The sequence below is a fragment of the Microcebus murinus genome, chromosome 18 (genome assembly GCF_040939455.1).
Source record: "Microcebus murinus isolate Inina chromosome 18, M.murinus_Inina_mat1.0, whole genome shotgun sequence".
Taxonomy (NCBI): domain Eukaryota; kingdom Metazoa; phylum Chordata; class Mammalia; order Primates; family Cheirogaleidae; genus Microcebus; species Microcebus murinus.
The window spans coordinates 16,818,421-16,843,644 of NC_134121.1; the positions used below are offsets into that span (position 1 = coordinate 16,818,421).

The 25,224-nt window shown below is 58.2% G+C and overlaps 3 protein-coding genes across 7 annotated transcripts in view; 1 reads left to right on the forward strand and 2 right to left on the reverse strand.

The window, feature by feature from the left end:
• Window positions 1-2,075, forward strand: part of SPNS2 (SPNS lysolipid transporter 2, sphingosine-1-phosphate) — a 35,557-nt gene extending 33,482 nt beyond the window's left edge. Inside the window, exon 13 of the mRNA XM_012779185.3 lies at window positions 479-2,075. The gene's annotated coding sequence lies outside the window, so the exon portion shown is untranslated. The remainder of the gene's footprint in view (window positions 1-478) is intronic.
• On the reverse strand, window positions 1,944-16,929 carry MYBBP1A (MYB binding protein 1a). 4 transcript variants are annotated; one of them, XM_012779184.3, is made up of 26 exons: window positions 16,704-16,929; window positions 16,450-16,545; window positions 15,686-15,769; window positions 15,515-15,589; window positions 15,314-15,421; window positions 14,369-14,544; window positions 14,051-14,218; window positions 13,813-13,930; window positions 12,261-12,556; window positions 11,777-11,887; window positions 11,074-11,199; window positions 10,715-10,882; window positions 10,527-10,626; window positions 8,436-8,532; window positions 8,166-8,317; window positions 7,802-7,888; window positions 7,563-7,715; window positions 7,322-7,492; window positions 6,820-6,977; window positions 5,584-5,836; window positions 5,304-5,429; window positions 5,121-5,189; window positions 4,436-4,549; window positions 4,176-4,277; window positions 3,214-3,362; window positions 1,944-3,026 (listed from the first exon to the last, which is right to left on the reverse strand). In XM_012779184.3, exons 1-26 carry the CDS (start codon window positions 16,908-16,910, stop codon window positions 2,462-2,464), a joined length of 4,029 nt encoding a protein of 1,342 aa, XP_012634638.2. In that variant the 5' UTR covers window positions 16,911-16,929; the 3' UTR covers window positions 1,944-2,461. The 4 variants fall into 4 exon arrangements, with proteins under 4 accessions (XP_012634638.2, XP_075850350.1, XP_075850349.1 ...); XM_075994235.1 differs by having other exon boundaries at window positions 13,813-14,218; XM_075994234.1 differs by having other exon boundaries at window positions 14,051-14,544.
• A 1,497-nt stretch (window positions 16,930-18,426) lies between these two features.
• GGT6 (gamma-glutamyltransferase 6) lies at window positions 18,427-21,419 on the reverse strand. Of its 2 annotated transcripts, none has more exons than XM_012779149.2 (4): window positions 21,211-21,419; window positions 20,406-20,608; window positions 20,205-20,318; window positions 18,427-19,939 (listed from the first exon to the last, which is right to left on the reverse strand). In XM_012779149.2, the coding sequence occupies exons 1-4, from the start codon at window positions 21,348-21,350 to the stop codon at window positions 18,900-18,902; spliced, it is 1,497 nt and encodes a 498-aa protein (XP_012634603.2). In that variant the 5' UTR covers window positions 21,351-21,419; the 3' UTR covers window positions 18,427-18,899. The 2 variants fall into 2 exon arrangements, with proteins under 2 accessions (XP_012634603.2, XP_075850053.1); XM_075993938.1 differs by having other exon boundaries at window positions 19,097-19,349.
• Window positions 21,420-25,224: the final 3,805 nt, after the last annotated feature.

The window sequence follows — 25,224 nt, forward strand, 5'->3', positions numbered from 1 at the left end:
GGGAAAAGCCAGCGTTAGGGGACGGGGATCACTCCTCCCCCGTCACCTCCTGCCTAAGCACATCCCACGAACTCTGGGTTTGGTCTCCTTCTCTGAAGCTGTTGCGGAGGAATTTACTGCCGGAGCCATGAGTGGGAGGGCAGGCTCGCTCTTCCAGTAAATCGGCTCCCCTTCCTTCCTCAGAAGGGCCGGGGCACGGCAGGGGTCAGGGCCACGGCAGGGGTCAGGGCGTGCTGGCCAGGAACTCCCCGCCTTTTGGATCCTGTCCTCCCAAATCCTAGCCGTACCAGGGCCGACTCCTACTCTGACCTGCCTTGGGGCCCGGCCTGTGGGAGCTGCAGCATCCCAGTAGCGCAATACCTGGGGTCACAGCCCCAAGCCCACAAGGCTTGTTTCTCCATACAGCAAGGGAAACGGAGGGAAGCCTTGGAGTGGGTCCCCCAAAGCTCCACTTCTCACCTGACACCCCTCCCTGCAGGTGCCGCTGGGACAACGAAGAACTCGCACTTCTACCTAGTCTGGGAGGTGCCCTACAGCACCCTGGACCCCCTGGGCTGTCCCAAAGCTTTCTGTGCCATCCACGGCTGGGCACCCACCCTCTCTGGCCCAGGCCCACGGAGTGGCCCTGGTTCCAAGAAGAGGCTGTGTCGTCAGTTAACCTGGAAGGCTGTGTGCACTGGGGCCACGAAGTGCGGCAGATTTCCAGCCCTGAGTTTGGGCTGCAGGGCCCTTGGGGCCAAGGGAGAAGACAGCCTCGACTGGGTATATCGCGACAGCCTGGCCTATCACCAGCTTATATGGTCTTGGGCAAGTCCCTGCCCTCCCTGGACCACAGGGCCAAGGGGCTGGACTTTCCCACACAGCCTGCTGGGCAGGGCACCATCTACAGCTTTGAAGACCCAACAGATCCTGGCCTGTACGGAGAGGAGATGGCCCCGGTCTCAGAGCGCCAGTTCAGGTTCTGAGGCTCACTGAGGGCAGAGGCCTCTCAGCTGGGCCTCTGACCTTGGGGTGTTGGACTCAACCTGACAAATGGAACTGGGCATCCAAGTCGCTGGGCACTTCCTGGCCCAGCTGGCCACTTTGGAGGACACTTATCTCCCTGCCTTGGGTTGGCTCTTAGCCTGGAGGTCTCCTAGCTGGGGACCATCCCCAGAGCTGGCATCACCAGGGGTGAAGGCCCTGGCAGCAGCCGTACACCACACATGCCCCCAGGCTCAAGATCTTTGGGAATTACCCACCAGTCCATCCCTGCAGGCCCCTAGAGTGCTTCTACTGTCCACCCCCTCCCAGCCAGGAACCCACTCCCTCCCCCAGGCTGGGCTAAGACTTTTCCAGGGGCAGGGCCCAGGGGACCATTCCCAGAATCCATGGGGCAGGAGCCAGGACTCTGGCTGCTGGAGGAAACAGCTATCCATGAAGCTTCCTGCTCCAGGGATGAGCTTGGTAGAGGTTGAGGCCCACCCTGCCCCCAACACTGGCTGCCGCTGCTCCACATACACTGAGCCCAAGGGGCCGGGCCCTTCCCCCAGCTTTTGATCACCCCACTACTGTCTGTACACACACCAGGGTGCAGCTGCCAACTCCACACCAGCCCCATCCCCTCTTCGGGGAGCTTATCCCCCCAGCTCCACACCCTTCCTGCACATTTGCTGCAATCAAGGTGGTTCTGGTCTGGGGCCCTTGTGGCCATACATAGGAGACCCCAAGAGCCAGCGGGGACAGCGTTCTTCCCGCCCCTTAGTTACTGGCTGGCTGTGGCTTTAGTGGTGTGTAAGCTAGTGGAATACCCACCCACCGAGCTCTGGGGCACCCTGCGGGCCTAACAAGGGGGTGGGGTGGGGGTGGTACCCCCCAAAGACCAGCCTGGCCTCCACCCCCACCCCAGCCTCGGCCGGGGCCCCAGCAATGTTTTCTTGTTGTACAAGAACCAGGTCCAAGTGTTGCCTCCTCTTCCTTCCGGAAGCCAAACTGCTCCTTTATTTTTTAGAGCTGCTGATTGTGAATCTCAGAGTCTTAAGAGAGAAGCCAAATATATTCCTCTTGTAAATGAAAAAATAAACCTATTTAAATCACTTCCTGGTTGCAAACAGCGTAGGGGTGGGGACAGGAGGAGTGGTCACACCTGTGACCTGGCCAGTGTGCCAACCCACACCAACCCTCCTACACACCAGTGCCTGGCCCAGCCTGCCCCGGGGACCAAGGCCCCAGCTCCGTGTAGGGCGTGTCTTCTGGGGTCTGAGAATCAGGCCAGCTGGGTGGCAGGAGTGGGGGCCCTCTCTGTGCCCTGGGAGGTCAGCTCAGGCTGTGCTTGCCCGTGGGCACTCTGGCGGGCTGACAACAGACCCACCACCCAGTGCCAGAGTGAGGGCCTCTGGCTTTGGCTTGTTTATTAATTAAAATCATGGTGAAAAAATAGTCTCTAGGGCTGGGGAGGCAGGGGCTGGGGGGGAGGCTGCATTCAGGACCTTTTCACCTTCTTCACCTGCACTTTCTTCTTCCTGGCCCCACGCTGCAACAGGCTGGGGCTCCTGCTGGCCAGAGACAGCCTGGCCTTCTTCCGTGGCAGGGCGGACTGCGGTGACTTTCCTGAGACTTCCTTTTTGGGAAGAGCCTTCTGATGCTTCTTTTTGACTGCAGGCTCCGTAGGGGACACGGGAGCGGCTCCATTTACCTGGGATGGCTTCTGCTGTTTCTTCTGTAGCTTTGGGGTCTTGGCAGGGGTGCTGGGGCTCAGGGTGGAGGTGTCCGGGGCTGGACGCTTGACAGCAGGTGTCCCGTTCACCTGGGACTGGGCTGGGGCTTTGGCCTTTGTCCTCTTCCTCTTCTTCTTGCCTGTGCTGGGGGACTGCTCCTCAGCAGTGGCCACAGGCTTGGCAACCTCCTCTTGCGTGACATCCTCTGACTTGCGTTTCTTACGCTTCTTGGTCTCTGGCAAGAACCCCTTTTTCTTCCGCTTCATGCTCACGGGGCTCTGGACGGCACTGGGGACTTCCTTGGTGTCCTTCTTCTCCAACTTGGGGCGCCTGGGGGAAAGTGAGAAAGGTAGTGAGGTGCACAGTGAGGGCAGGAGCCACCCTCACTTCACAGTCCTAGGGGACCCACGCTGCCCAAAGCTCCCACGGCTGAGTGTGCACTTTAGAGCGTGCATGTGTGGCGGTGTGAAGCGCTTCTAGCCCCCTCCCAAGATGCGGGTCCTCCTCCAGAACGTACTGGACTCCCAGGACTTTCATGGCCTGCCAGTAAAGGTCGTAGAGGCGGTTGGACCCGGTGGAGTGCGCCCCCTGCCGCAGGCTCTGCTGTAGGCTCTGCTGTTGGCCCTGCAGCACGCCCAGGAGTCCCGTCAGGTCCAAGGTCAGCTTCTGCAGGGTGGGAAGGCGACAGCTGCTGTGGGAAGGCAGGGGGCAGGGCCTCTCCCGGGCTCTTGGCCCTGGTCCTCTCACCCTGGCCTGGCTGCTACTTTGCTAGTGACCCCCACCCTCCCAGGCCTCAGCCACTCCTGCCTGTAAATCACTGCTCTCACCCCCGGGAAGACACAAGAGCCCCTGGGTGTCCTTCCTTCCTGCCCTACCCTGCCCACCTCTGAGGGCGTCCTTCAGTCACCTCCAGTCTGCCAAACCCTTTCTCCCACCCTGCCGGCACAGAAGGGGTTATTTTTGAAACCCACCAGCTCCCAGACCCCGCTCTCCTGGCTCCCTCACGTCTACCCTGTTTTGCAGGCCCCTGTCCCAAGTCTGCCTCCTCCCGCCAGCCAGCGTGCTCTTGGCAAGCTCGCCCTCCACCTGGGCTCTGGCCAGCATCTGTGCCGAGGACTCCCAGACCTTCCCTCCAGGCCAGACTGGGGGAGCCACACGCCCACCTGCAGCTGCCTCCCAGGCTCACGCCCTGCCTGTTCCTGGAAAGCTGCCTCCCCCCAACTGCCGCCCACCCGGAATCCCCTCCAGCTCCCTCTCTGCTTTCTCGCCGGACCTGACAACAACACACCCTGTCACCCCCACCCCACAGGGACAGTGTGGCTGCCCTTCCCAAGTCACTCCTTCCATCCACGGCTTCTCCACTCTCCTGATGAAGACAGCCTGGTGCCGGCACCCCACCCCGCACCCAGGACCTCTCCCACACGGCCCCCTCCCAGGGATCCCCGCACGACGCCTGTTCAGTCCGAGCCTGCGCCCCACCTCGTGGTTGATGCTCCTGAAGAGAGTGTTGAGCAGCTCCAGGGAGGACAGCTCCTTCTGGTGCTCCGACTTGGTCTGCGCCTGCCCCAGCGCCCGCAGGTTCTAGGGAGGAGGGGCCCGCTGAGGCTGCAGTGCCCTTCCACTTCCCAGGGAGGAAACATCTCCCGGCCAACACCAAATCCCACAGCCGCCCGAGGCTCAGGTTCCAAGTGGTCCTTGCTCCTTGGTTCCCAGAGAGCCGTTCCCGCTGGGGTTGTTACCTCAGTGACCTTTGCCAGGACCTGGCCAACCAGCTGCTTCCACTCAGGGTCCTCAAAGCACGCCCTCAGCTCCCGCATGGTCAGGGTCTTCTGGAGCAGCAGGCAGGCCTGGGCCTGGGTCACGAGAATGCGGTTACCAGGAGCCTGGCCTCAGGGATCCATGGGCGCTCAGCAGCCACTGGGCTCCTGGAAGGCCCCTCCCGCTCCAGGCTGTGCGGGAGGGGCGCTTGCTGCTCTGAGCTCTGCGGTCATGGCTCCCGTGCCTTCTTGGGCAGGTGGGGGACACAGAGGCCTGGAGGCAGGCAGGGCTCCCAGCTGGATGGAGGTGGGGCCTCAGGTTGGGACAGCTCCTGCTTGTAGCTAGCTTAGTGCCACATTCCTCCAGCCTGTCTGTCCTCGATTGCCCCTGAGCAGACACTGCCAGGGCGCCCCCTGTGCAGGCCAGAGCACAAGCTCTCGGGAGCCGGAGGGCTCAGGCCAGATAGGCACAGGTGGCCCTGCCCCCCTGCCCCTGTTGCCACCACCTCCTTCAGAGAGCATGTGCCGCAGCCAAGGCCAGTGGGCAGGGACAGCCGTGCCCTCATTCACCAGGGCAGCGCTCTGGGGCCTCACAAATACCCAATAAAAAGTAGGTTAAGTGGGTAATTCAGACAGGCCCCGGGCTAGGATCTGGGAAGCTGCTTACCTGGTGGCGAGGTCGCGTCGGGCCTGCTATGTGCTGGACCAGGACGGGCAGCAGGCTCTTACAGAGCACCTGGCGGTGAATGACAGGAGCAGTGAGGTGGGGAGGCGGTGAATGACAGGAGCAGTGAGGTGGGGACTGGGCTGGGCAGGGCCCTGAGAGGACAGGGCAGGCCCAAACACTCACTGGGTGCCGTGAGAAGAGGCTGAGAAACATGGGAGCCGTGAGTGGGCTGTTGCGCTTGCTCAGGAAGGAGCTCAGTGCTGATGAGTAGACCGGGGTCACAAAGTTCAAGTCCAGGCAGCTGGCGGTCTGGACAGGTGAGAGAGCTGGGTGAGGCCAGGAGAGGGGTCCCAGGGCTGCCTTCAGGGCCGAGGGTTGGGTCACAAGAAGTCATGGCCTCCCCTCCCTGCTGTGAAATGCCTGTGGCTCTTCCTGCAGCCCTCTTGGGCCAGGCCCTGCTCACCTGCGGGCCCTTAGGCTTGGGGATAGTGTTAGTGCCGGCTCTTGGCTTCTTCTGGGTCTCAGGAGCACACCCCTCACCACTGTTGCCCTTCAAGACCCGGAGCAGGTAGAGAGAGGCGTTGAAGTGGTAGAGGGCCACGGAGGAGTCGGCCTGGCGGCTGGCCTGCTGCACCAGCTGCTCCACCTGGGCATGCAGAGTCTCCACGAGGTCCCCCAGGTCGTGGCAGTAGCGCCGGGCACGGCACAGGTGGTGCCTGTGGGGCAGTGGGGGCAGAGCTGGTCACAACTTTCTCTCTCCACCCTGCTCCCTGCCAGGCAGAGCCAACCTGAGTCCCATTCCACAGGTGGTGACACAGACCCAGAAAAGAAAAGGGACTGACCAAGGCCGCAGAAGGCGGCCCAGGGCCACCTGCAGATTGCTCTGAGGATGTGTGGGCAGAGGGCTGGGCAGACGGTGCACTTGGGGGAGAAGCTCCCAGGGCAGAGGCTGCACCCTAGGCCCCACACCCTACATCTTGTGGGACAGTACAAGCCTTTAAAAAGTAAGACCAGGGTTTTTGTGCTCAGAAACCCATGTGTCCCTGCAAGGCTAGGGACAGACTAGGGTGACAGGCAGGAGACTCAACAAATTAGACATTATCCAAGTAGGTGGCAAAACAACTACTGAGAAAGCGTGGCCTGGGGCTGGCACGGGATATGTTTGGGGTGCAGTGGCAGCTGTGCTCCCTACCCCCCTCATTGTGCACCTGGGGTCCTAGGTCCCTAGTCTTTCTGAGCTCTGGAAGGCAGGTCTGTGTCTCCCACACCTGTAATCACCTCCCTGCCACAAGCCCGGCCCCTCCCAAACCGTTCTCCACCCTTTCCCAACCAATGCTCTTGCTAAAACACCTGTGGCACCAGCTTGCTAGGGTCAGCCTGTGCACGGCACCCCCCCCACCATAGCTCCCAGAACGGGGTTGGGTGTCCCTACCGTGTGTTCCCACCATCTCCCAGCCACCCCCACCACAGCCCCACTAAGGACTGTCCCTGCCCGGTGCCTAGTGGGGCTTCCCATCTACCCTGAGGGCAGGGATGAGTCAGGGGCCTGAGGACCCTGGCTCTAGGGCAAGTGTGGGGAGAATAGGTGGATGTCACAGGGGCCTGGGTTCAAATCCTGACTCTACCCTCCCTGCTCATCTAGACGGGCAGCTGCGAAGGCCCAGCCTTCCTGCGCCCGGGGCCTGCGGAGGACGCTCACGTGAAGATGCGGGCCGTCTTGTGCAGCAGCTCCTGCTCCTGCTGGGAGCTGCTGGTGCGCATGCTGCGCCGGATGATGCGCAGCAACGGCTGGAGCAGCTCCAGGACCAGGCGGTTCTCGGGCTGCTTGATTGCCAGCACCTCGATCAGGTCCAGCACCTGCGGCGGGGAGGGACGGTCAGCCCACAGGTGCGTGCAGGGGAGTGGGGAGGGACGGTCAGCCCACGGGTGCGTGCAGGGGAGTGGGGAGGGACGGTCAGCCCACGGGTGCGTGCAGGGGAGTGGGGAGGGACGGTCAGCCCACGGGTGCGTGCAGGGGAGTGGGGAGGGACGGTCAGCCCACGGGTGCGTGCAGGGGAGTGGGGAGGGACGGTCAGCCCACAGGTGCGTGCAGGGGAGTGGGGAGGGACGGTCAGCCCACGGGTGCGTGCAGGGGAGTGGGGAGGGACGGTCAGCCCACAGGTGCGCGTAGGGGAGTGGGGAGGGGCGGGCCCCTGGCTCACTCGGATCTGGAAGTCCCGCCGCAGCGTCTTCTCCTTTTGCAGCTTGTTCTTCTCGTCGCGCCGGGCCTGGATGCGCAGCTTCTGCTCCGCGAAGAGGCTGGCGAGGCTCTGGTCCAGGGCCATCATGGCCTCGTCCCCCAGCTCCTCCTCGTCCTCACTGTCTGCGCCACCCTGGGGACAGAGCCCGGCTGTCAGCCTGGCCTCGGGCAGGCACACGAGCCACCCCCAGGCGCCTGCTCACCAGCGCCTTCCCGGCCTGCAGCACGGCCATCAGCTGCTCCCGGAAGCCCTGGTCCACGTCCCCGTCGCGATCTTCCTCCTCGCTCTCCTCCTCCTCCTCACTCTCGTCCTCGCTCTCCGCATTTTTGTTGTCTTCGCTGTCATCGCTCTCGTCCTGTGGGGGTGGGTGCATCACACTGCCCCGTGGCCACCACACATCTGCCCACGCTGCCGCCCGCCCTGGCCCTTGCTGGCAGGTACCTCTGTGTTCTCCAGCTGCTGCTTATCAGAATCATCGGTGACCACCACGTTTTCATCCTCGTCCTGGCTTGTCTCGGGGTTCAGCACCTAGGACGGATGCCCAGCCACTGTCCCTTCTGCTGCCCTGGCCCCCGGCACTCCTCCAATCACAGGGCACTCCCAACAACCACCTCTGACCAGTCGGGCCTTTGGCCCCCCTTTCAGGGACGAAAATGGACCCAGGAAAGACGGCTGCCCCCACTAGCACCTCCATGACAGACTTGTCCCCTGACTGCAGGATCGCTGAGAGGTGGCCTGGAGGAGGATGGGCACCCCTGGGGCAGCGTGGTACTCAGTGGGCCCCAGCCTAGAGCTCCCAACTCACATCCAGGATTAGCTGCAGGGCACGCGGGGTCAGGTGGGGGCAGATGTGGCCAAACACGCTCCGGGCCACCTGGCGCATCAGGTGGCTGGGCTGGGCCAGCAAGGACAGCAGGATCTCCACCAGCACTTCCACCCACGCCGGCTCCTGGGAGTCTGAGACGGCGGGGAGGGCTGAGCGTGGGCAAAGCACCACTAACTTGGTCACCCACTCCAGCCCCTCTTGTGTCCAAGGACACGCCCTGCCTGTCCCACCCCAGGAGCAATGACCCACTGGTGGCCTTGGTGCGGCTCCGGCGGCTCTTTTCCCCCAGGCTCTTCTTGATGCAGGTCTGGATGTCGTTGAGCAGGTCACAGCACTCTGCAGGGGACTATGGACAGGGCAGGACAGAATCAGGGCCTGGCCAAGCGGGAGCAGCTGGTGAACACTTGGCCACACCCCGCCCTGGCCAGTCACCCTTACAATCCTGAATGGAAGACCCCAGCCAGACCCAGGAGACAGCCCAAGAGCTACGCAGCTTTTCACACCCAACACGCAGTCACAGGATCTGAAAGCCTACCGGAACACAGAGCCCAACTGACACCCAGACACAGAGCCTGACGATGACAGTCAGGGTCACAGAGAAGTCAGCAAGTCCCCGCTTCCCGGTTTGTAATTCCAGATTATTCCTCCTACATCTCACTTGGTATCAGAGATAGACTTGAAAGCCGTTGGTTTTGAGGGGGTCGAGCCCAGACTCTAGCCAGTGGCGGGCCGGGGGACGACTCTTGAAAACACCCTATGTGACCTGCAGCACCCCAGTGGCAGACTCCCCTCACAGCACAGTAGGCAGCTTCAATGTTTAGGCCAGGGTGGCAGCAAGAAGGCCAGAACAGGAGCCCAAGGCCCTGGCCATTGCCCTCCAGCTCCCGGGCCATGTGACCAGGCAGGTCCCTGTCGTCCTCTGGGCTGCATCTTTTATCCAAGGGTTTGATACACTCTGTTTTTTTTGAAACAGAGTCTCGCTTTGTTGCCCGGGCTAGAGTACCATGGCGGCAGCCTAGCTCACAGCAACCTCAAACTCCTGGGCTCAAGCAATCCTTCTGCCTCAGTCTCCTGAGTAGCTGGGACTACAGGCATGCGCCACCATGCCCAGCTAATTTTTTCTTTATATTTTTAGCTGTCTAGCTAATTTCTTTCTTTCTTTTTTTTTTTTTTTAAGTAGAGACGGGGTCTTGCACTTGCTCAGACTGGTCGCAAACTCCAGAGATCAAAGGATCCGCCTGCCTTGGCCTCCCAGAGTGCTAGGATTACAGGCGTGAGCCACCGCACCCGGCCGGTTTGACACACTCTGAACTGCAGCCTCCTCTGTCCAAGTCAAGCTCAGAGATCCCAGGTTAGGGGCAGGCTCTGCACATGTCCTACAATCACCAGGGTCCTGCTGCTATCAAAGCACTGATGCCAAGGACCCAAGGGGCACATGGCACCCTTCACGCACATAGCTTGTCACAGGCTGGGCTCGGAGCACCCAAGGCTGGGAAGAAAACACCACAGCCAAGTGGCCAGAAGGGAGAAAATGAGAGACCCGCTGACTCAGGCTACTAGGGACCTGAAGCAGTGTTGGTAAGAAAGGGCCTCACACAACGTCAGAGAACTTTTAAAGAAATTGGTGTTCAAAGAGCCAAGAAGAAACCACAGAGGTTGAATGTGCTGCTGGCATGGAGCTTCAAATGCGGTCATGGCTTCTCGTTGGGGAGAACAGAGAGGGAGACAGGAAGGTTCTAGAGTGCCCATTATTAGAAAGCATACAAGTGACAGAACGTGACATAGACTGAAACGCCGTGATGGGGCAGAGGCCTGCACTATAGATCCAGAGGGAGAAACGCTAACCGCAACCATGACCACCGCTTCTGGGTGGGCGGGGGCTAAACACAAGATCTGGGACCCCGTTTCTAATTGACTGCCGAGCCACAGAGGCGGCGCCACCGCAGTGCTGGGTCACCTCCCTGCGAGGGTAGCAGAGCCCTCTGCCTGGGAAAGGCACTGTTTCCTTCACAGCCATCACTTCCCCGTGGCTAAGCTCGTCTCGGGAGGTCCTATGGGATCCTTCGAATGCCGTCAGTAGCTGTGTGACACAGCGCATGTTACCCTGCCTGAGTCTCAGTTTCCCCACGTGTCAAACACAAAGAAGTGCCTCCCTCGAATTGTGAGACTACATGAAATCTCACACAGAAAGCTCAGATGCCAGCTGGTGCCCAGTAAGTGAAATAATTTTTCCTTGGGTTATAATCCACCCATGACAGGGCTGGCTTAGGAAACCTTCCACCTTCAACTCCTCAGACCTTCCCGAGCCACCCACGCAGCCCTCCCTCCCAGGCCCCGTACCTTGAAGAGGTGGATGCCCACCAGGAGCAGCAGGTGCTGGAAGGCGGCAGCTCTGGCCTCGGTGGAGTGGGCCTCCAGGTCCCTCAGTGTCTGCAGCATCCTGGGGTGCGATGGGCGTGTTCTCAGACCCCCATTGCCAGTCAGACTGCCGAGTGCCCCCCTCCCCCTGGGAAATGCCACCTGCTCACCGGTCCCAGGCCTGGTGCTGCTGCGTCGTGAAGGGCAGCACGGTGGTCACGCCGCGGCTGTGGTTCAACAGCTTGTCTGCCCACTGCACCAGGCGGTAGGCCCAGGACTGCCCGCCCCGGGTCTGGTCTGGCGCCTGCTTGAAGTGCGTGCTGAGGGTCTGCAGCAGACTGGGCAAGGGGTGGGGGTCACAGGACTGGACAAGCGAACGTGGCCACCTCCTCCCACCCTTCCCTGGACATTCTGGAACTCTGTGGGCCTCTGCCGTGGTTCCCAGCTTAGCGGGACAGGAGGGAGCAGGCGTCCTCAAGGCCACCTTCCCGCCCGCAGACGTCCCTCGCCCAAGCTGTGCAGGGCTCACCTGAAGAAGGCATTGCCGACCACCTCTCGGGACTGGCCCTCCAAAGGGAAGGAGAACTTCTGCTTAGTCTCTGGGATCTGGGACGTGGGCTTCTTTGTTACAAAGAACGCGTGGAACAAACAAAACCTGGGGAGGTGGGGGAGCAACCAGTGTTGCCTCAGAGCTGCTTGTTTTCACAGGCTCTCCTCCTCGGATAGTGCCAAGGGTGCGACACCAGGAGGAGGGGGAGCCGTTTTGCTCTAGGCACAGCCCTCAGGGGCTCGACAGGCAATGCTGGGGACAAAACCAGAGCCCCTTCCTTGGAAACAAGATAGATGACAGGCTATGTGCTCGAGGCCAAGTCACGTCACTGCTTCTGCAGACATGGAGCTAGTGAAAACCCCTCTTGCGACTGTGGTGAGGGTGACATGAGCCCCTGGCTCTGTCTGGCACAGATGAGGCCGGTGCTGGGCACACGGCTTCCCTGACACCACCAATGTGCACAGTCTGCCGGCGGGGCATGGAGTAAGCCCAAACTGTTCAGGTACCTGCAGCTCCAGACCTCCTGGGCAGCTGAGGAATTCCCGGGTTCCCTGGTGCCTACTCCCTACTGACGCAACCCCAAGGCTCCTGACTCCATGGGGACCCAGACTAGGACCAGGCAAGGGGCCCAATTCCTTGGCCACAACACCCAAGGGAGCCGGGGCTGCAGCACATCTCACACCTGGCCACCTGCTCGACCAAAGCATCCTCCTTTTCCAGGTGCATGTTGTCCACGATGCTGACCAGTCGGTGGATGAGCCACTTCCGCAGTCGGAACACAGCTCGCTCAGGCCTGGGGGGGGAGCAGAAGCCAAGGTCACAGAAGCCACATTTAGAGATAGCAAGAATAGTGCAGAGTGGTGGTTAGACCAGACCGACCAGGGTTCAAATCCCACTCTGCCAGTTCCTCACTGTGTCATCTTGGGGCTCAAAAACCACACCTATCCTGATCTTGGAGACAGGAAACCAAGATCTCCCTGCCCTTATCACCAGCATGGGACCACATGAGGAAAATGCGGCCTTCTCTGAGAGTTAAGGATCTTCTCCTCCCTCCCTTCCTCTGGTCTGGAGCCATGACACCATGGGATGGAGGGTCCAGGTCACTGGGTTCCACAGGCTCAGGATCCCAACTCCTGATTCCCCGGCCCTCTCCCTGGGCCACTCACACGTGGAGCGATGCATCCTGGGCTTTCTTCTGGTTGGCGGTGCTGAAGTCAACCAAGGAGTCCAGGTTGGGCTGCAGAAACATGTTCTGCAACCAGGCCACATAGCCCTGCAGGGCGGGGGGACTCAGGAACTGCACGACCCGCCAGACAGTAGGCACGACAGGGAGGCCTTGGTTGGTGACAGATGAGAAGGCCACCAGCACAGCCAACTGCTGCTCAGGGTCATCCTTGCAGCCCTCCAGGAAGGTGCCCACGTACTCGTCCATCTCCGGGCCAAATCTGAACTGGCTTGGGGGCTGCAAGAATCAGGCATGGCGCTGGGTTCACCAGCCCGGGGGGTGGGGCGCCCGCAGCACCATCAGCCTCGCCACTACAGGTTGAACTGAGGCCCAGCCGCCCCCCTCCCTTGTATACAGGCAGGCTGAGCCTGAACTCACAACAGCCCCGTCACTCCAACACTTCTGTCTGGTGACAAGGCCTCCCTACATCTGACTGCTCTGGCTTTCATACCTCCAGTCCCAGAACACCCCTCCTTTGGCCTCAATGGATGGGGTAAGGCTGCTTTCCCAGCTCAACACAGGGCAGAGTGGCGGTTAGGAGCCCAGACCGACTTGGGTTCAAATCCTATTCTGCCAGTTCCTAGCTGTGTCATCTTGGGGCTCAAAAGCCACCACTTCTCATGTGCTTACTACGTGCCAGGCACTGCACTACACGTTTCCTTGTGGCTGCTTATTTAATCTTCATAAGGACTCTTTACATCGGACCACTACTGTCATTTTATAGACGAAGAAAGTGAGGCACAAAAAAGCAAATTCTTAGGATCACAGGGCTCCCCCAATGGAACAACTGAGATCTGGACCCAGTCAGTCTGGCCTTACAAGCCAACTTTTTTTTTTTTTTTTTTTTTGACACAAGGTCTTACTCTGTTGCCCTGCTAGAGTGCAGTGGTGTCATCATAGCTCACTGCAACCTCAAACTCCTGGGCTCAAGTAATCGTCCTGCCTCAGCCTGCCAGGTAACTGGGACTATAGGCACACGCTACTGCACCTGGCTAATTTTTTCTATTATTAGTAGAGACAGGGTCTTGCTCTTGGTCAGGATGGTCTCAAACTCCTGAGCTCAAGCAATCCTGCCTTGGCTTCCCAGAGTGCTAGGATTATAAGGTGTGAGCTACCATGCTTAAGCCCAACCCAAGCTCTTAACCACGGCTCTATACTTTCTGAACCTGTCCCCTTGTCCAGAAAATGAGAACCACAACTCTCTTACACTAGTTCCAAACACGAAATGAGCTGGTGAGAACAGCAAACCCAGCAGCTGTCTGGGCACCAGGCATGATAGTCCTCAAACAGCGGAAGAGACCGTCAACTGCTGTCGTTACTTTGCGACTGGCCAGGGGTGGAGGGAGGTCTGGATAGGCCTCTGCCATCCATGCCCGAGTCAGGTAGCCCACCTTACCCAGAAGGAAGGGACGCACAGGGCCCTGGTCCCTGAGGTGCCCCACCCCCCTTCTTGGCATGAAGAGCCTTTCTGAGCGGTGTGGGGTGGTGCCCACCTTGGCAGTGACCATGTGCTCCCCATAATGGCGGATCAAGTCTCCCCGCAACACCATCTGCAGCTGCTCCTTGGACAGTAGGGGCAGGGCCGTGCCCAGCAGGCGGAAACACAGGTAGCTAAGAGGTGTAGGACAGAGCCTTGTCAGAGCCCTCAGTCCCCCTGGCCTCAGAACTGGTGGCCCACCCCCACGTAACAGACAGGGTGGAGGGTGGAGAGAAAACAAGTGCCACATGTACCTGGCTGGCCAGGACTGTTTCTTCAGTAGCCCTTGTTCCACAACCTCCTTCCAGAACCGTGGGAACTTGTCCTCCTTAAGTGCCAGGTGGAGCAGGTCCAAAGCCATTCGCGGCAGCTTGCGCTCCTTCTTCACAGCGGTGGCAGCCGTCCTCAGAACATTCACCAGCCTGTGGAGGAGGGCAGAAGGCAGAGGGCACTCAGGGAACACTCGCCTAACAGATGAGCAGGGATAATTCCAGACCGAGCGGCAAACCTGGGCCTGGCCAGAGGCAGGCTGGTGGCCCCAGGGACAGCTGATCCACCCACCTCCCTCACACCTGGGCACATTCTCATCTGAGAATAGGTTGACTGATCCCATCATGCTCTCGAGCTTTTCGGGCACCTTCTTCTGGGCCAAGAGGAAGAGCTCCAGGAGCTCAGGGGAGCCGAGTACCATGTTCAAGTCGCCCCTGAGGACCTTGGGCAGGATTTCCTGCAACATGGCCTCTGGGACCTAGGGATAGGGAGACAGGTTAGAGGATGGTAGCTCCCTCCCAGCATCCCCTAGTCTCTCCCTCTGTGGGGTAAGCCCTGTTCTACCCATCAGTCTCCTGGCACTGTGCCAGGCTGAGGTGGGATAGGCATAATCCACCTGGCCAGGCACCAGAATCGTCAGAGGACATCTGTTAAAAAAAAATCAACTTCCCAGGCAGCTGAGTTTTTAATATATCCCACTGATACCAACTGGCCTGAGGCTATCCTTTTAATTATTCCTCTCTCTGGTTCCTCAGAGGACTAGCCTATTTTTTCTACAAGGAGCCCTAAGTGGACAGCTGGGTCTTAGTAGCCTACCTCAGTTTCCCAAGCCAGGCAGTGGAGGCTGAGGGGCCAGTCCTGACCAAGGTAACAACGGCAAACATGTTGTCATGGGCCAGGCCCAGTTCTAGAGCTGCACTGCCTAATACACTAGCCACCAGCCACACAGGGCCACTGAGCACCTGAAACGGGTCTGATCTGAATGGAGATGTGCTTTACACGTAAATCACACACTGGATTTCAGAGACTTACTATGACAAAACAAGAGCAAAACGTCTCTACAATTTTTTGTGCTGACTGTATGCTGAAATACTACTTTAGATATACTACTAGATTAAGTAAAATTTTACTGAACTACATCTCTTTCTTTTCACCGAAGCGACTAGCACTCATATATAAACTCAAGTTTTCTCAATGTCCCTGTAACAGAAGTGCTGCCCGAGCCCCCTTAGCCGGTGAGCCCGTACCTCAGAGAGGATGTCCACCAGGGCCTTCTGCGGCTGCTCCTGTAAGTGGTTGTGGTGCAGGGACAGGGCTTGCAGCAGCTTCACCGACTTCATCAGTGCCTCCCGGTCCTGGTTCCCACAGAGATACGATCAGCGCATTGCTAGTGTCACCCACCACTCCCAAGCATGTCCACATACCCTCTGTACCCCCAAACCTCTCACCTTCACCAGCCGGCCCGACTGAAAGAGGGCTAGCACTCCAAAAAGGTTTCCAAAGAGAGCAGGTCTCATCATTGCCTAGAAAAGGATTCCAGGCACAGGTGAGAAAGGACCAAGTACTCCCCGCATCCACCCAACTCTCCCACCCCAGGGGCTGCCCGGGGCCACTCTCACCTTCTTCATTTGATGCAGGTCATATTTTTCTTGTATCTGCTGCAGGATGCTGCACAAGGAGATGTCTTCAAAAGACTGCAACAGCTGGCAGGAGTTGTGGCAGGAGGAAGAGAGAGACTCAGAGGAGCTACCCAGCTGTATCCCAACAGAACTCAAGCTCCTGTTTCTCTTTCACTTTTCCCAGGAAGCCTCAGATCCCAGCCCAAAGATGCCTCTGAAGCTGCTCATGCCACTCTTGAGCAGCTCTGAGTTTACAACACTGCTGCTCAGATGGAGACTGAACTTTACCTCCCTGTGCCATCAGAAAGGAACTTCTATAGCACCTAGATTGTTCGACTGAGATTCCCAGACACCATGCCCTGAGCCCCACTCAGGCTGATCCTAAAGACTGGGTCTTAATTGCTTTTCCAGTTGTCCAAGTTCCTCAGAGGGTAGCCCATGATCAGCTGAATGCCCTTGCCACAGGCATAAGGAAACCCAACCCAAAGCTCAGTACTCCCAGTAAGTGTTCCTAGGAAGCTGGTCAACTTAGGTATCAAAAAGAAAACTTGCTCAACTTCCCATTCCACCTGCCTGGACTTCTTTGTAGGCAGGCCTTGCTCACACACTTTCTTTACCTCCATGTGAGGAGACCTCCCTACAGCTCAGTGCCACCCCTAGACTTCTCCCTCAGACTGTCCCTGCCCCACACCTGAGACATCGCCCTCCCACACCACACCATTTTGACCCGCACGGCTGGGCCCCTGCCAGGAGCACCACCTCACCTGTGCCAAGGCCAGACTGTAGCAGGGCCGGGCAGTTTCTCGCCCGACCCCAAGCCCAGTGATTAAGCGCTTCAGGGCGTATTTCATCTCGGACCCCTGCGGAACCAAGCACACCCTCGTATTGAACAGTGACGAGAATCGGCCCTCCCTCGCCCATCTTGGCATCCAAGTTCACGACCAGGTGCCCACAGTCCCAAATCTTGGGGCCCGCCGCCACTTCCTAGTCCGGGTCTACGCAGTTCCCGGCCCTATACCTGCGGCCTTGTGCGCAGATACTCCAGCAGCTTCTCCGTAGCCTCCAGCCGCGTCTCCTGTTGCGGCTTCGCAATGTCCCAGAAGAAGTCCAAGAACTCGCGGCTGTGCTGCAGCAGGCCATGGCGGTCGGCAGGCAGGGCGCCGCTCTGCGTCGCCTCTCCGGGAGATGTAGGCTCAGCTACGTCCTGACCATCTATCTCCGCCATGCTGCTCGAAACACGTGGGTACAAGATGCCGCGGCGCATGCGCGCTGCGTTGGAACGACTAGGGGCGGAGCTAGGGAAGGGGCGGAGCCAGGGCGGGGCCAGAGAATGCTCGGCCCTTCCGCCCTCACTCCGGGCGGAAAGCTCTATTCGGTCGGTTCCAACGTTCCGCCCAAGCTGCCTCTGCCCGGGTGGCTGTGGCTTCTGTCACTTGGCACACCGCTGGGGGCATCCCTGAGGACCCATCTCGGAAAACAAACCCAAGCGAAGCAAATGGATCTATCTAATCCCAGAGCGGCCCCTGAGCTCCCAACACTTAGTACTGGGCAGTAACTGAGCTCCTACTGTGTGCGGGCCACTGCCGCGCTAGGTGGTGGGAACTTTCCTGGACTTCCTTTCAGTGGGAGGAGGCAGCCGATGAAAAAGTAGCCAAATACATTTAAAAATACTGTGGTTATGAAGACAATAAAGAAGGAATGCAGGGGTCAGGGGGAGCCTTTTAAATTTTGAAACCCGTGTCTACATCACCTGTTAAAAACATTGCTAATTAAAAATAAAATCCAATCGGTTCTACCAAAACTGATTTCAGGAGGTGGTCAGGGAAGGCCTCTATGAGGATGTGACATTTGGGCTGAGAGCTGAGTGACAAGGACTCTTCCCTCGCCTGCAAAGATCTAAGGATGGACAAGATCCCAGGCATTGCACCTGGGAGGCTCCACGGCTGGAGGGGATGAGGTTGAGGAGGAGGGTCAGAGAAGCAAGGTTGTGCAGGACCCCAGGCCAGGATGGGAAGTGTGGATTTCATTCCGAGAGTGATAGGAAGTCATTTGAGGGTTTTTAAAAAATCATGCTGGCTGCTGTGTGGGGGATGGATTGCAGGTGTCTGCTGGTGGAAGCGGAAGACCGGTTAAAGACAATGGTGGATTGGGCCAAGACAAAATGAGGACAGGTCCTATTTACACCGATTTGGAGCTGGTGGGGTGGGTGATGGATCGGATATTGGAGGGGTATAAAAGAGGGGGATGCCAGGTTTGAGGCTAAAAGAACTGGGTACATTGTGGTGCCATGACTGAGCTGGGGAAGAATTTTCTTTGGAGGGGGAGGTAGATGTGGTGGGATCGAGAGTTTTATTAAATCAGAGAAGCCTTTTACAATGGTGGGGGAGGGGAAGTGCTGCTGGCCACCCCTGTTTCTTGGTTGAGAAGCTGTTTCTCTTAGAGGGTTGTGGTCCAGGGAGACCCCAGCCATAGCGGGGAGGTCAGGGCCAACCTAAGCCTTTAGATTCCACACATCCAGCTCCAGTCTTTTTGTACCCAAGCTGCGGGGGCACCTTCTACTCACCCACTCAACCCTTTTTCTAAGGTGAGTGGAGCAGGGGAAGCTGAAGGACACCAGCCCAGGCTCTCCCCTGTCTGGGTGTTGGTCACCTCTGTTGCCCATTGGGGAGGCCCTGAAACTAGGTGCCTCAAAGGCTGATGGGAAATTTACCAAGAAGCAGGAATGGCACCTGGCCACCAGGAGACTTGATCTTTATTTTGTGTCCAGCCCAGTTGAGGGAGATCAGCAGGGGGTGGCCCGAGGAGAGGACGGAGATGCCAGCAGTACCCTGGGCTCTGCTTGCCCTGCCCCATGGGGCCCAGAGCCTAGGGAGGGGCTCAGCATTCTTCCATCTGTCCTTCCCAGAGCTGGTTATGGACTCAGGGCTAACTAGCCACAGGACCTGTTGCTCTTTGCTCATTATCCTCAATTTTCTCAGCTGGTAAAAGAGCCAGAGATTCCATCCAGTGGAGGTGATTTGAAGAATGATTGAGCTAGTCCTGTATGCTAGAACTCAAGTTCTGGTAACTGACCAGGCCCAAGGTTGGGGCCCGAGCCAGCAGTGAGTGCATAATAGATGCACACTCTTCATGCACACCATTGTTGCTAGGTCTGGTCCACTCCTGCCCTTAGGCTTGAGACAACTATACTCCCTGCCAGGCCCCACTCTCCCTGTTAGAACCCCTGTAAGGGGCAGCAGTCACTGGGGACACTGGAGACATGGGCATGCTCTGCATGGGCTGCCACCTGGAGCAGGGTCCCTTGGCCACAAGCACTGGCACTCTCCATTTGTCCTTCCTGAGCCTGTTGCTGGTGCTGGGCCTGGGTTTGGGGCCCTGCCAGATGGCTGAGTAAGGCCTGAGTCATGGCTCTGGCCACATCAGGGGTTCCTGAAGCCACCAGCCCCAACACATCGGCCTCAGTGTCATCTGGGCTGCTGTGGAGGATGAGGGGGCAGGCCCAGGTGCTAGTTGCAGACCTGGCCACCAGGTTGCTCAGCAGAACCCCAGTGTTTGGAGACAGGTGTCCAGAGCCAAAGGAGCTGTTGAGGGAGGAGGTGAGAAGGAGCACAGAGCCGCTGCTGTCCACGGTGGCCAGAATGCTGCTGGCAGGGGTCACAACAGTTTGCGGGAGTGGGGGGCAGGGTTCAGGGTTGGGCGTCCCAGAGGGTAAAGCTGCCTCCAGCTGTGCCAGCAGTTCTGGGCCAGCAGAGGGGCCAGGGGTGGTGAACAGGATGCCCTGGGGCATAGGTAGCTGCAGTGCTGGCTCCAAGGTAGGCCTGGGCCCAGCAGAGGGTGCCTCCACCCCCGGGTCTCTGGCCAGCAGACTCAGTAGGGCATCCCCGGCAAGGTCTGCAGTGGGGGCCAGTGCTGCCCTGTGTAGCACAGCTGCCAGTTTGGGGTTGGTAGCTCGGGCCCCAGGGCCCAGGGGTGTCCCATCGGCGTGGCAAAGCAGTGGACAGAGGCCATCTGTGCCCCGAGCTGCCAGAGCCCTTGCCAGGGGCGCGTCTACCAGGAAGCCCTTTTGAGCCAGCGTGGCGGGGCCCACCAGCAGGTGTTGCCAGGGCAGGCGGCCGAAGCGTGCATGCAGCAAGTGCAGGGTAGGTAGAGCTGCAGGCAGCGCCAGGCCGGGGGCCAGGGTCTGTACTGGGCCTGGCATTAGGGCAGTTGCATTGCCTGAGGAGCTGTTGTGGAAGAGGCCCCAGAACATGGCACCTGCAGGAAGACAAAGGGGTCACACAGGGGTCAGGTGCACTGGCCAGGACTGGGGTCAGGGTCACTCAGCAGCCTCAGAGGAAGTGTCATGGACTTGTTGGAGGTCAATGTTACTGAAGGAGCCTGGGCTCAGGAGTTACTGACCAGGCCTGGGCTCAAGGATCACAGCCTACGGTTGGGGCCATTGTTTAATCCTTGGTCCAGCCTTGAGGTCTCTGAGCAGGACCTTGGTTGGGGTCACTGTCTGGGGTCATGGGTCACTGACCTAGCCCTGTGGCATGAGGATGCACCACCGCCAGGCACAAAGCAGCTCCAACTCCTGCGTCCACGACATTGCCCCCAGCAACAAGCAGCTCTCGGCCCAGGTGGGAGCACGTGGCTGCAGCAAGGAAGGGACTGTCATGAGGAGGGGCCTGGGAGCAGTGACCCCTGACCCCCCCTCCCCTGAGCTGCCCCCAGTACTGACCTGCAGGGCTGATGATAGCGCCATGGTGGTATACACCTGGGGGGTGTGCGTGTCCTCTGGGTGGAGGGGCCACAGGGCCCAAGCTTCCTGTCGAGCCACCATTAGTCTGGATCTGCCACACAGCCAGGGAGCAGCCAACGGCCAGCAGCAGCAGGGCTGCCGCGAGTCCGGCCCAGGCTGTGGGCAGCCTACCGGCCTTGTTCCTGCAGAGAGGGGGGTTCTGAGCCAGGGTTAGGACAGACCCCCGAGAGAACCCAGGGAATGTTTCCCAAAATGGTTTGATTTTATAAGAGGAGTACTCATTTGCCAAGGAGAACAGGGCACAGCATGGGTGAAGACATGGAGGTGGGAAAGAGCTTGGGGCAACTGCAGGTAGCCAGGGCAGGGCATCTCTGGAGAGGGGGCTGGAGAGGAAGAGTCCAGCAGGGGGGCGGGAGGCCTGACAGGGGCTTGGCAGAAAGGGAGAAAGGGCTGGGAGCTGGGCCCAGCCAGGGGTAGCCAGGTCCCCACCTGCCTAGCAGGTGCCTCCTGCACCGGGGGCTGGTGGCTGGGGACGGGACCTTTGACATGGCAGCAGACAGGACAGGGGATGGTTTGGTACAAATGTCCCTTCAGACCCACAGCCCTCTGACTGGCTGCTCGGCCAGGTCTGACGCTGTAGCCTAGGTGTCCTCCCACTCAACCAGAGAGTTCCTGGAGCTGAGCCAGGCACAGACTTGCCTGTCTGTCCTTAGGGGCTCCAGAGAGAGGGTCTTGCCAGCCTCAAGCCTGAGAGACCGGGTGCCCAGACCACTCCCTGACTCACCCAGAGGAGTCCTGGGGCCTCCAGGGGTCGGGAACCAGCGGCTCCAATGTCTCCCCCTCGTCTTCCTCCTCCCCGGACTCCAAGCTCGGCTCCCAGAGCAGCAGCTTCTGATAGAGCACAGGCCCTGCTGCGGGGTCCATGGCCCCGGTGCCCGCCCGGCCCTCCTGCCTGCCAGCCCTCCCGGCTGCGTCTCAGAGGCCCTACCAGGGCTGGGCGGGTAGGAGGCGGCAGTGGCGTTGGGGAAGGGTGGTGGTGGAATCTAGAACAGGTCTGGGCAGGGCACGGGGCCAAGGAGACTGTGCGTGAGCCGGCCCCATTAGGACACAAGGCCCGAGGGGCTCTCACACAGGCCTCCCGTGGCGTGGCTGTCTGTCAGGGGCCACAGCTCAGTGAGGTCAAGGAGGAGTGCGGCCCCAAGGTCGCAGTTCTTGGGGTCCAGGACACCTGCCGGGCCCCTCCCCTTGGGGGATGCAGCCCGTGGCTCTCTGGCCTGAGCAGGACTCTAGTCTAGGGACTGTGGGCTTGAATTAGAGCCACGGCTACACGGTGGCCTGTGTCAGGGCTCAGCATGTGACTAGGTCCTGGTGTGGGGGTGTCTGGTCTCCGGCTGGGGTCAAGGCTCAACCGGAGGCTTCTCTGAGGTCTGGGTTTCTCCGGGGAACAACTTGGGTGGCTGGCGGAGGCAACTCCCTGGGCATGTTGTGCGACTCTTGTCCAGCAGGTGGCGCCACAGACCTCCGCGGGGAGCCACAGCCCGGAAACGGAGTCCCCCTAGTTCCCTCATCCCGCCAGGATCTGTCTGTTCCGCAGCAAAACAGCGCCGTCTGTAAGCGCCCCAGGATGGAAGACTGCCCAGACCCCCATTATCAGTAGAATGAGTGATGTAAGTCACACAGTGGGCTACTCGGCAGCAATGACAGTGAGCGAGCCACAATCACGTGCAGGGAAATCCATGGATCTTACAAGCACGAGCATGAGTGAGAGAAGCCAGGCCCGAAAGAGCACGTGCTATCTGCTCTCATTTACATAAAGCGCAAAAACAGGCAAAGCCAGTCAGTCCCTGCCGAGAAGTCAGACGGTGACTGGAAGGCTTCTGGGATCCTGGTGATGTTATTTCTTCATCTGGGTGTGGGTTACGTGGGGTGCTGATTGTGAAAATGTACCAAGCCGTACATTCGTGATGGGTGCACTTTTCTGTGTGCATATTGTATTTCAATAAAAAAGTTTTTAAAAAACGCGCTCAATTATTTATTTTTTTTTTGCATTAAAACAAAAATCATCCTTTAATCCTGTGTTGTTCTCCAGCCGCTTCCCTTTCTCCTGGCCTCTTCTCCAGCAAGGACGGGGCTTCTTTAGCTTTGGTGTGCATCAGAATCACCCAGGGAGCTTGTTAAATGAGGCCGCTGGGCTCTCCTCCCGGAGATTCTGACCCGAGGTCTGGGGTGGGGACCAGGAATTTGCTTTCCTAACTCCCAGGTGATGCTGATGCCATGATCCTGGAACCACACTCTGAACAGCACCAGTCTACAAAAAGGCGTGTCCACACGCTGTCTCTGCGTCCTTGCCTCCTGTTCATTCCCTGAGCCTGCTACAAGTCGGTTTCTGTCTCCAAACCCCTAGGGATAGAAATAAGGTTTTTGGATTTCTTGGACCGATAAAAAAGAAACAAAGCAACCCAATGGAGAGAGTGGCATAGGGTTGCCACCTCCTTATTTTGCCAAGGGTGAGGGGGGATCACAATTACCATCTGCTCTCATTCCATAAAGTAATTTTTTTTTTTTTTTTTTTGAGACAGAGTCTTGCTTTGTTGCCTAGGCTAGAGTGAGTGCCGTGGCGTCAGCCTAGCTCACAGCAACCTCAAACTCCTGGGCTCAAGCGATCCTTCTGTCTCAGCCTCCCAAGTAGCTGGGACTACAGGCATGAGCCACCATGCCCGGCTAATTTTTTTCTATATAAGTTGGCCAATTAGTTTCTTTCTATTTATAGTAGAGACGGGGTCTCGCTCTTACTCAGGCTGGTTTCGAACTCCCGACCTCGAGCAATCCGCCCGCCTCGGCCTCCCAGAGAGCTAGGATTACAGGCGTGAGCCACCACGCCCGGCCCATAAAGTAATTTGATTTTGCTTACTGATAACACCAAGTACGAAGCTTAGAATCTCAGCGTGAAGGTCGGCTCTTCCCTCCTAAGAATGCCATCTGGAGACCTTAGGTGTCTGCTGCCCCATCCTCAGCCTGGCCTCTGGATTCCTGGCACTCACTCCCTGTGTCCAGCAGACAGATTCTCAGCACCTGCCCTGCCCTGCCCAGCCAACATTCCCCTGATCATAGAGCTATGCCCTGGCGAGCTCTTTGGGACCAAGACCTGCACTGGTTGGGTCCCTGGGACCTTTCCCTGTGTGGTCTTTCTCATTCCTGCAGCTTTGGGCCTGAACAGTGCTAACCCCCATCCCCATGTAACCCAGACATGCTGGTTAGCTAAGATCCAATTAGATGCCAGACGGGCCCTGGGGGTGAATGGTGCTCAGGCCAAAGCAGCTCCAGGGGCAGATGGAGCCAGTCATTTGGGGGCTGGGGGTGGGGGTTGCCACTGGCTTCAGGAGCCCTGGGTCCAGCCCAGTGTCTGCTACTGACCCACCATGTGACTGCAGGCAACACATGTAACCCTGACTCCACGTCTGTAAAATGGGGGTACCACTACCTAGCCTCCCAGGCTTGCTGTGAGGATTAAGCAAGAGAATAAATTTAAAGCACCTAGGCCAGTGGTTAGCGCAGAGCAGAGCCTCCGAAACCTGAGTCCCTTCCCTTCTGCTCTACCAGCCTCAGTCTCCCCAGTGAGGATTATGGGTAGACACAGCCCTGCCACTACACACACATGCACACTCACAAGTGGCTCTAGCTCTAAAGTGGAAGACTGTAGATTTCATTCATTTCTTCATTTCCTCATTCATTCATTGTCTTATCCTAATGGTTCTCAACCTTAGCTACACATTAGAATCCCCTGACAAACTTCAAAAAATCCTAACACCTAGGCAGACCTGTTCAACAACTAAATAGGAATCTCCGGGTTGGAGAATCACCAGTTTTTAAAGCTTCCCAGGTGTTTTTGACGTGCAGGCAAGGTTGAGAACCTCTGCCTTATCGAGCCCCCCAGTCCAGTGGTTTCTAAAACTGGAATCACCTGTAGAAATTTTTAAAAAAATACCCACATTCTGGCCCATCTCTCTCCCCCGGTCTCACACCAGTTGAATCAGTATCTCAGGCAGTGAGCCCTAGTCATTAGGATATTTTGTAAAGCTCCCCAGATGATTCTTAGGGGTAGTCGGGCTTGGGAATTGTTGCTAATCATGATATTGTCACAGATGCGATTCACAGACATTCACTGAATACCTCGTCTGAGGGGAGGACAGTGAGGAGCCCGGGAAGCCACCAGGTTGGTTGCTGCTTTTCCAAGCAGAGACGAGGAAGGGTACTGGCCCAGCAGTTAGTATTCCTACAATCCCCCAAGCTCCAGAAAGGACTTTCTAGCTCATCATCTCTTTGGCTTTGAGTTTCCATGCATGCGTGTGTGTGTGAGTGTGTGTGTGTGTGTGTGTACATACTTGTGTGGAAGCCTTTCCTCAGGCTGACTTTTAATTGGCTGGGATTTACCTTTAATTACAGAATGTACACAACGAAGTGGGGTGGGGGTAGAAGAATTGGCTTTTCCTTGCAAGGTATCTCTTTCTGTGTGATAGGACCAGAATGTCAGTACAGTTTTTTGTTTTTGTTTTTTCACATTTTTTTAAAATTTTATTTAAGAGACAGGATCTGGCTGTCACCCAGGCTGGAGTGCAGTGGCGTCATCATAGCTCACTGCAGTCTTGAACTCCTGGACTCAAGCCATCCTCCTGCCTCAACCCCCTGAATAGCTGGGACTATAGGTGCACACCACCACACCTGGCTAATTTCTAAAAAATTTTTTGTAGAGATGGGGTCTGTTGTCCAGGCTGGTCTTGAATTCCTGGCATCAAGCGAT

What these genes read in the sequence shown, in the direction of transcription:
- GGT6 (XM_012779149.2), bottom strand. Translation starts at nt 21,350, where the DNA reads ATGGACCCCGCAGCAGGGCCTGTGCTCTATCAGAAGCTGCTGCTCTGG. An exon ending in AGGCCCCAGGACTCCTCTGG is followed by an intron (nt 20,609 to 21,210) that starts GTGAGTCAGGGA and finishes CCCTCTCTGCAG; the next exon opens with GAACAAGGCCGGTAGGCTGC. An exon ending in CGCTATCATCAGCCCTGCAG is followed by an intron (nt 20,319 to 20,405) that starts GTCAGTACTGGG and finishes TCCTTGCTGCAG; the next exon opens with CCACGTGCTCCCACCTGGGC.
- MYBBP1A (XM_075994233.1), bottom strand. Translation starts at nt 16,910, where the DNA reads ATGGCGGAGATAGATGGTCAGGACGTAGCTGAGCCTACATCTCCCGGA. An exon ending in AGTCGGGCCGGCTGGTGAAG is followed by an intron (nt 15,422 to 15,514) that starts GTGAGAGGTTTG and finishes TGTGGGAACCAG; the next exon opens with GACCGGGAGGCACTGATGAA. An exon ending in GTCGGCAATGCCTTCTTCAG is followed by an intron (nt 10,883 to 11,073) that starts GTGAGCCCTGCA and finishes CCCCTTGCCCAG; the next exon opens with TCTGCTGCAGACCCTCAGCA.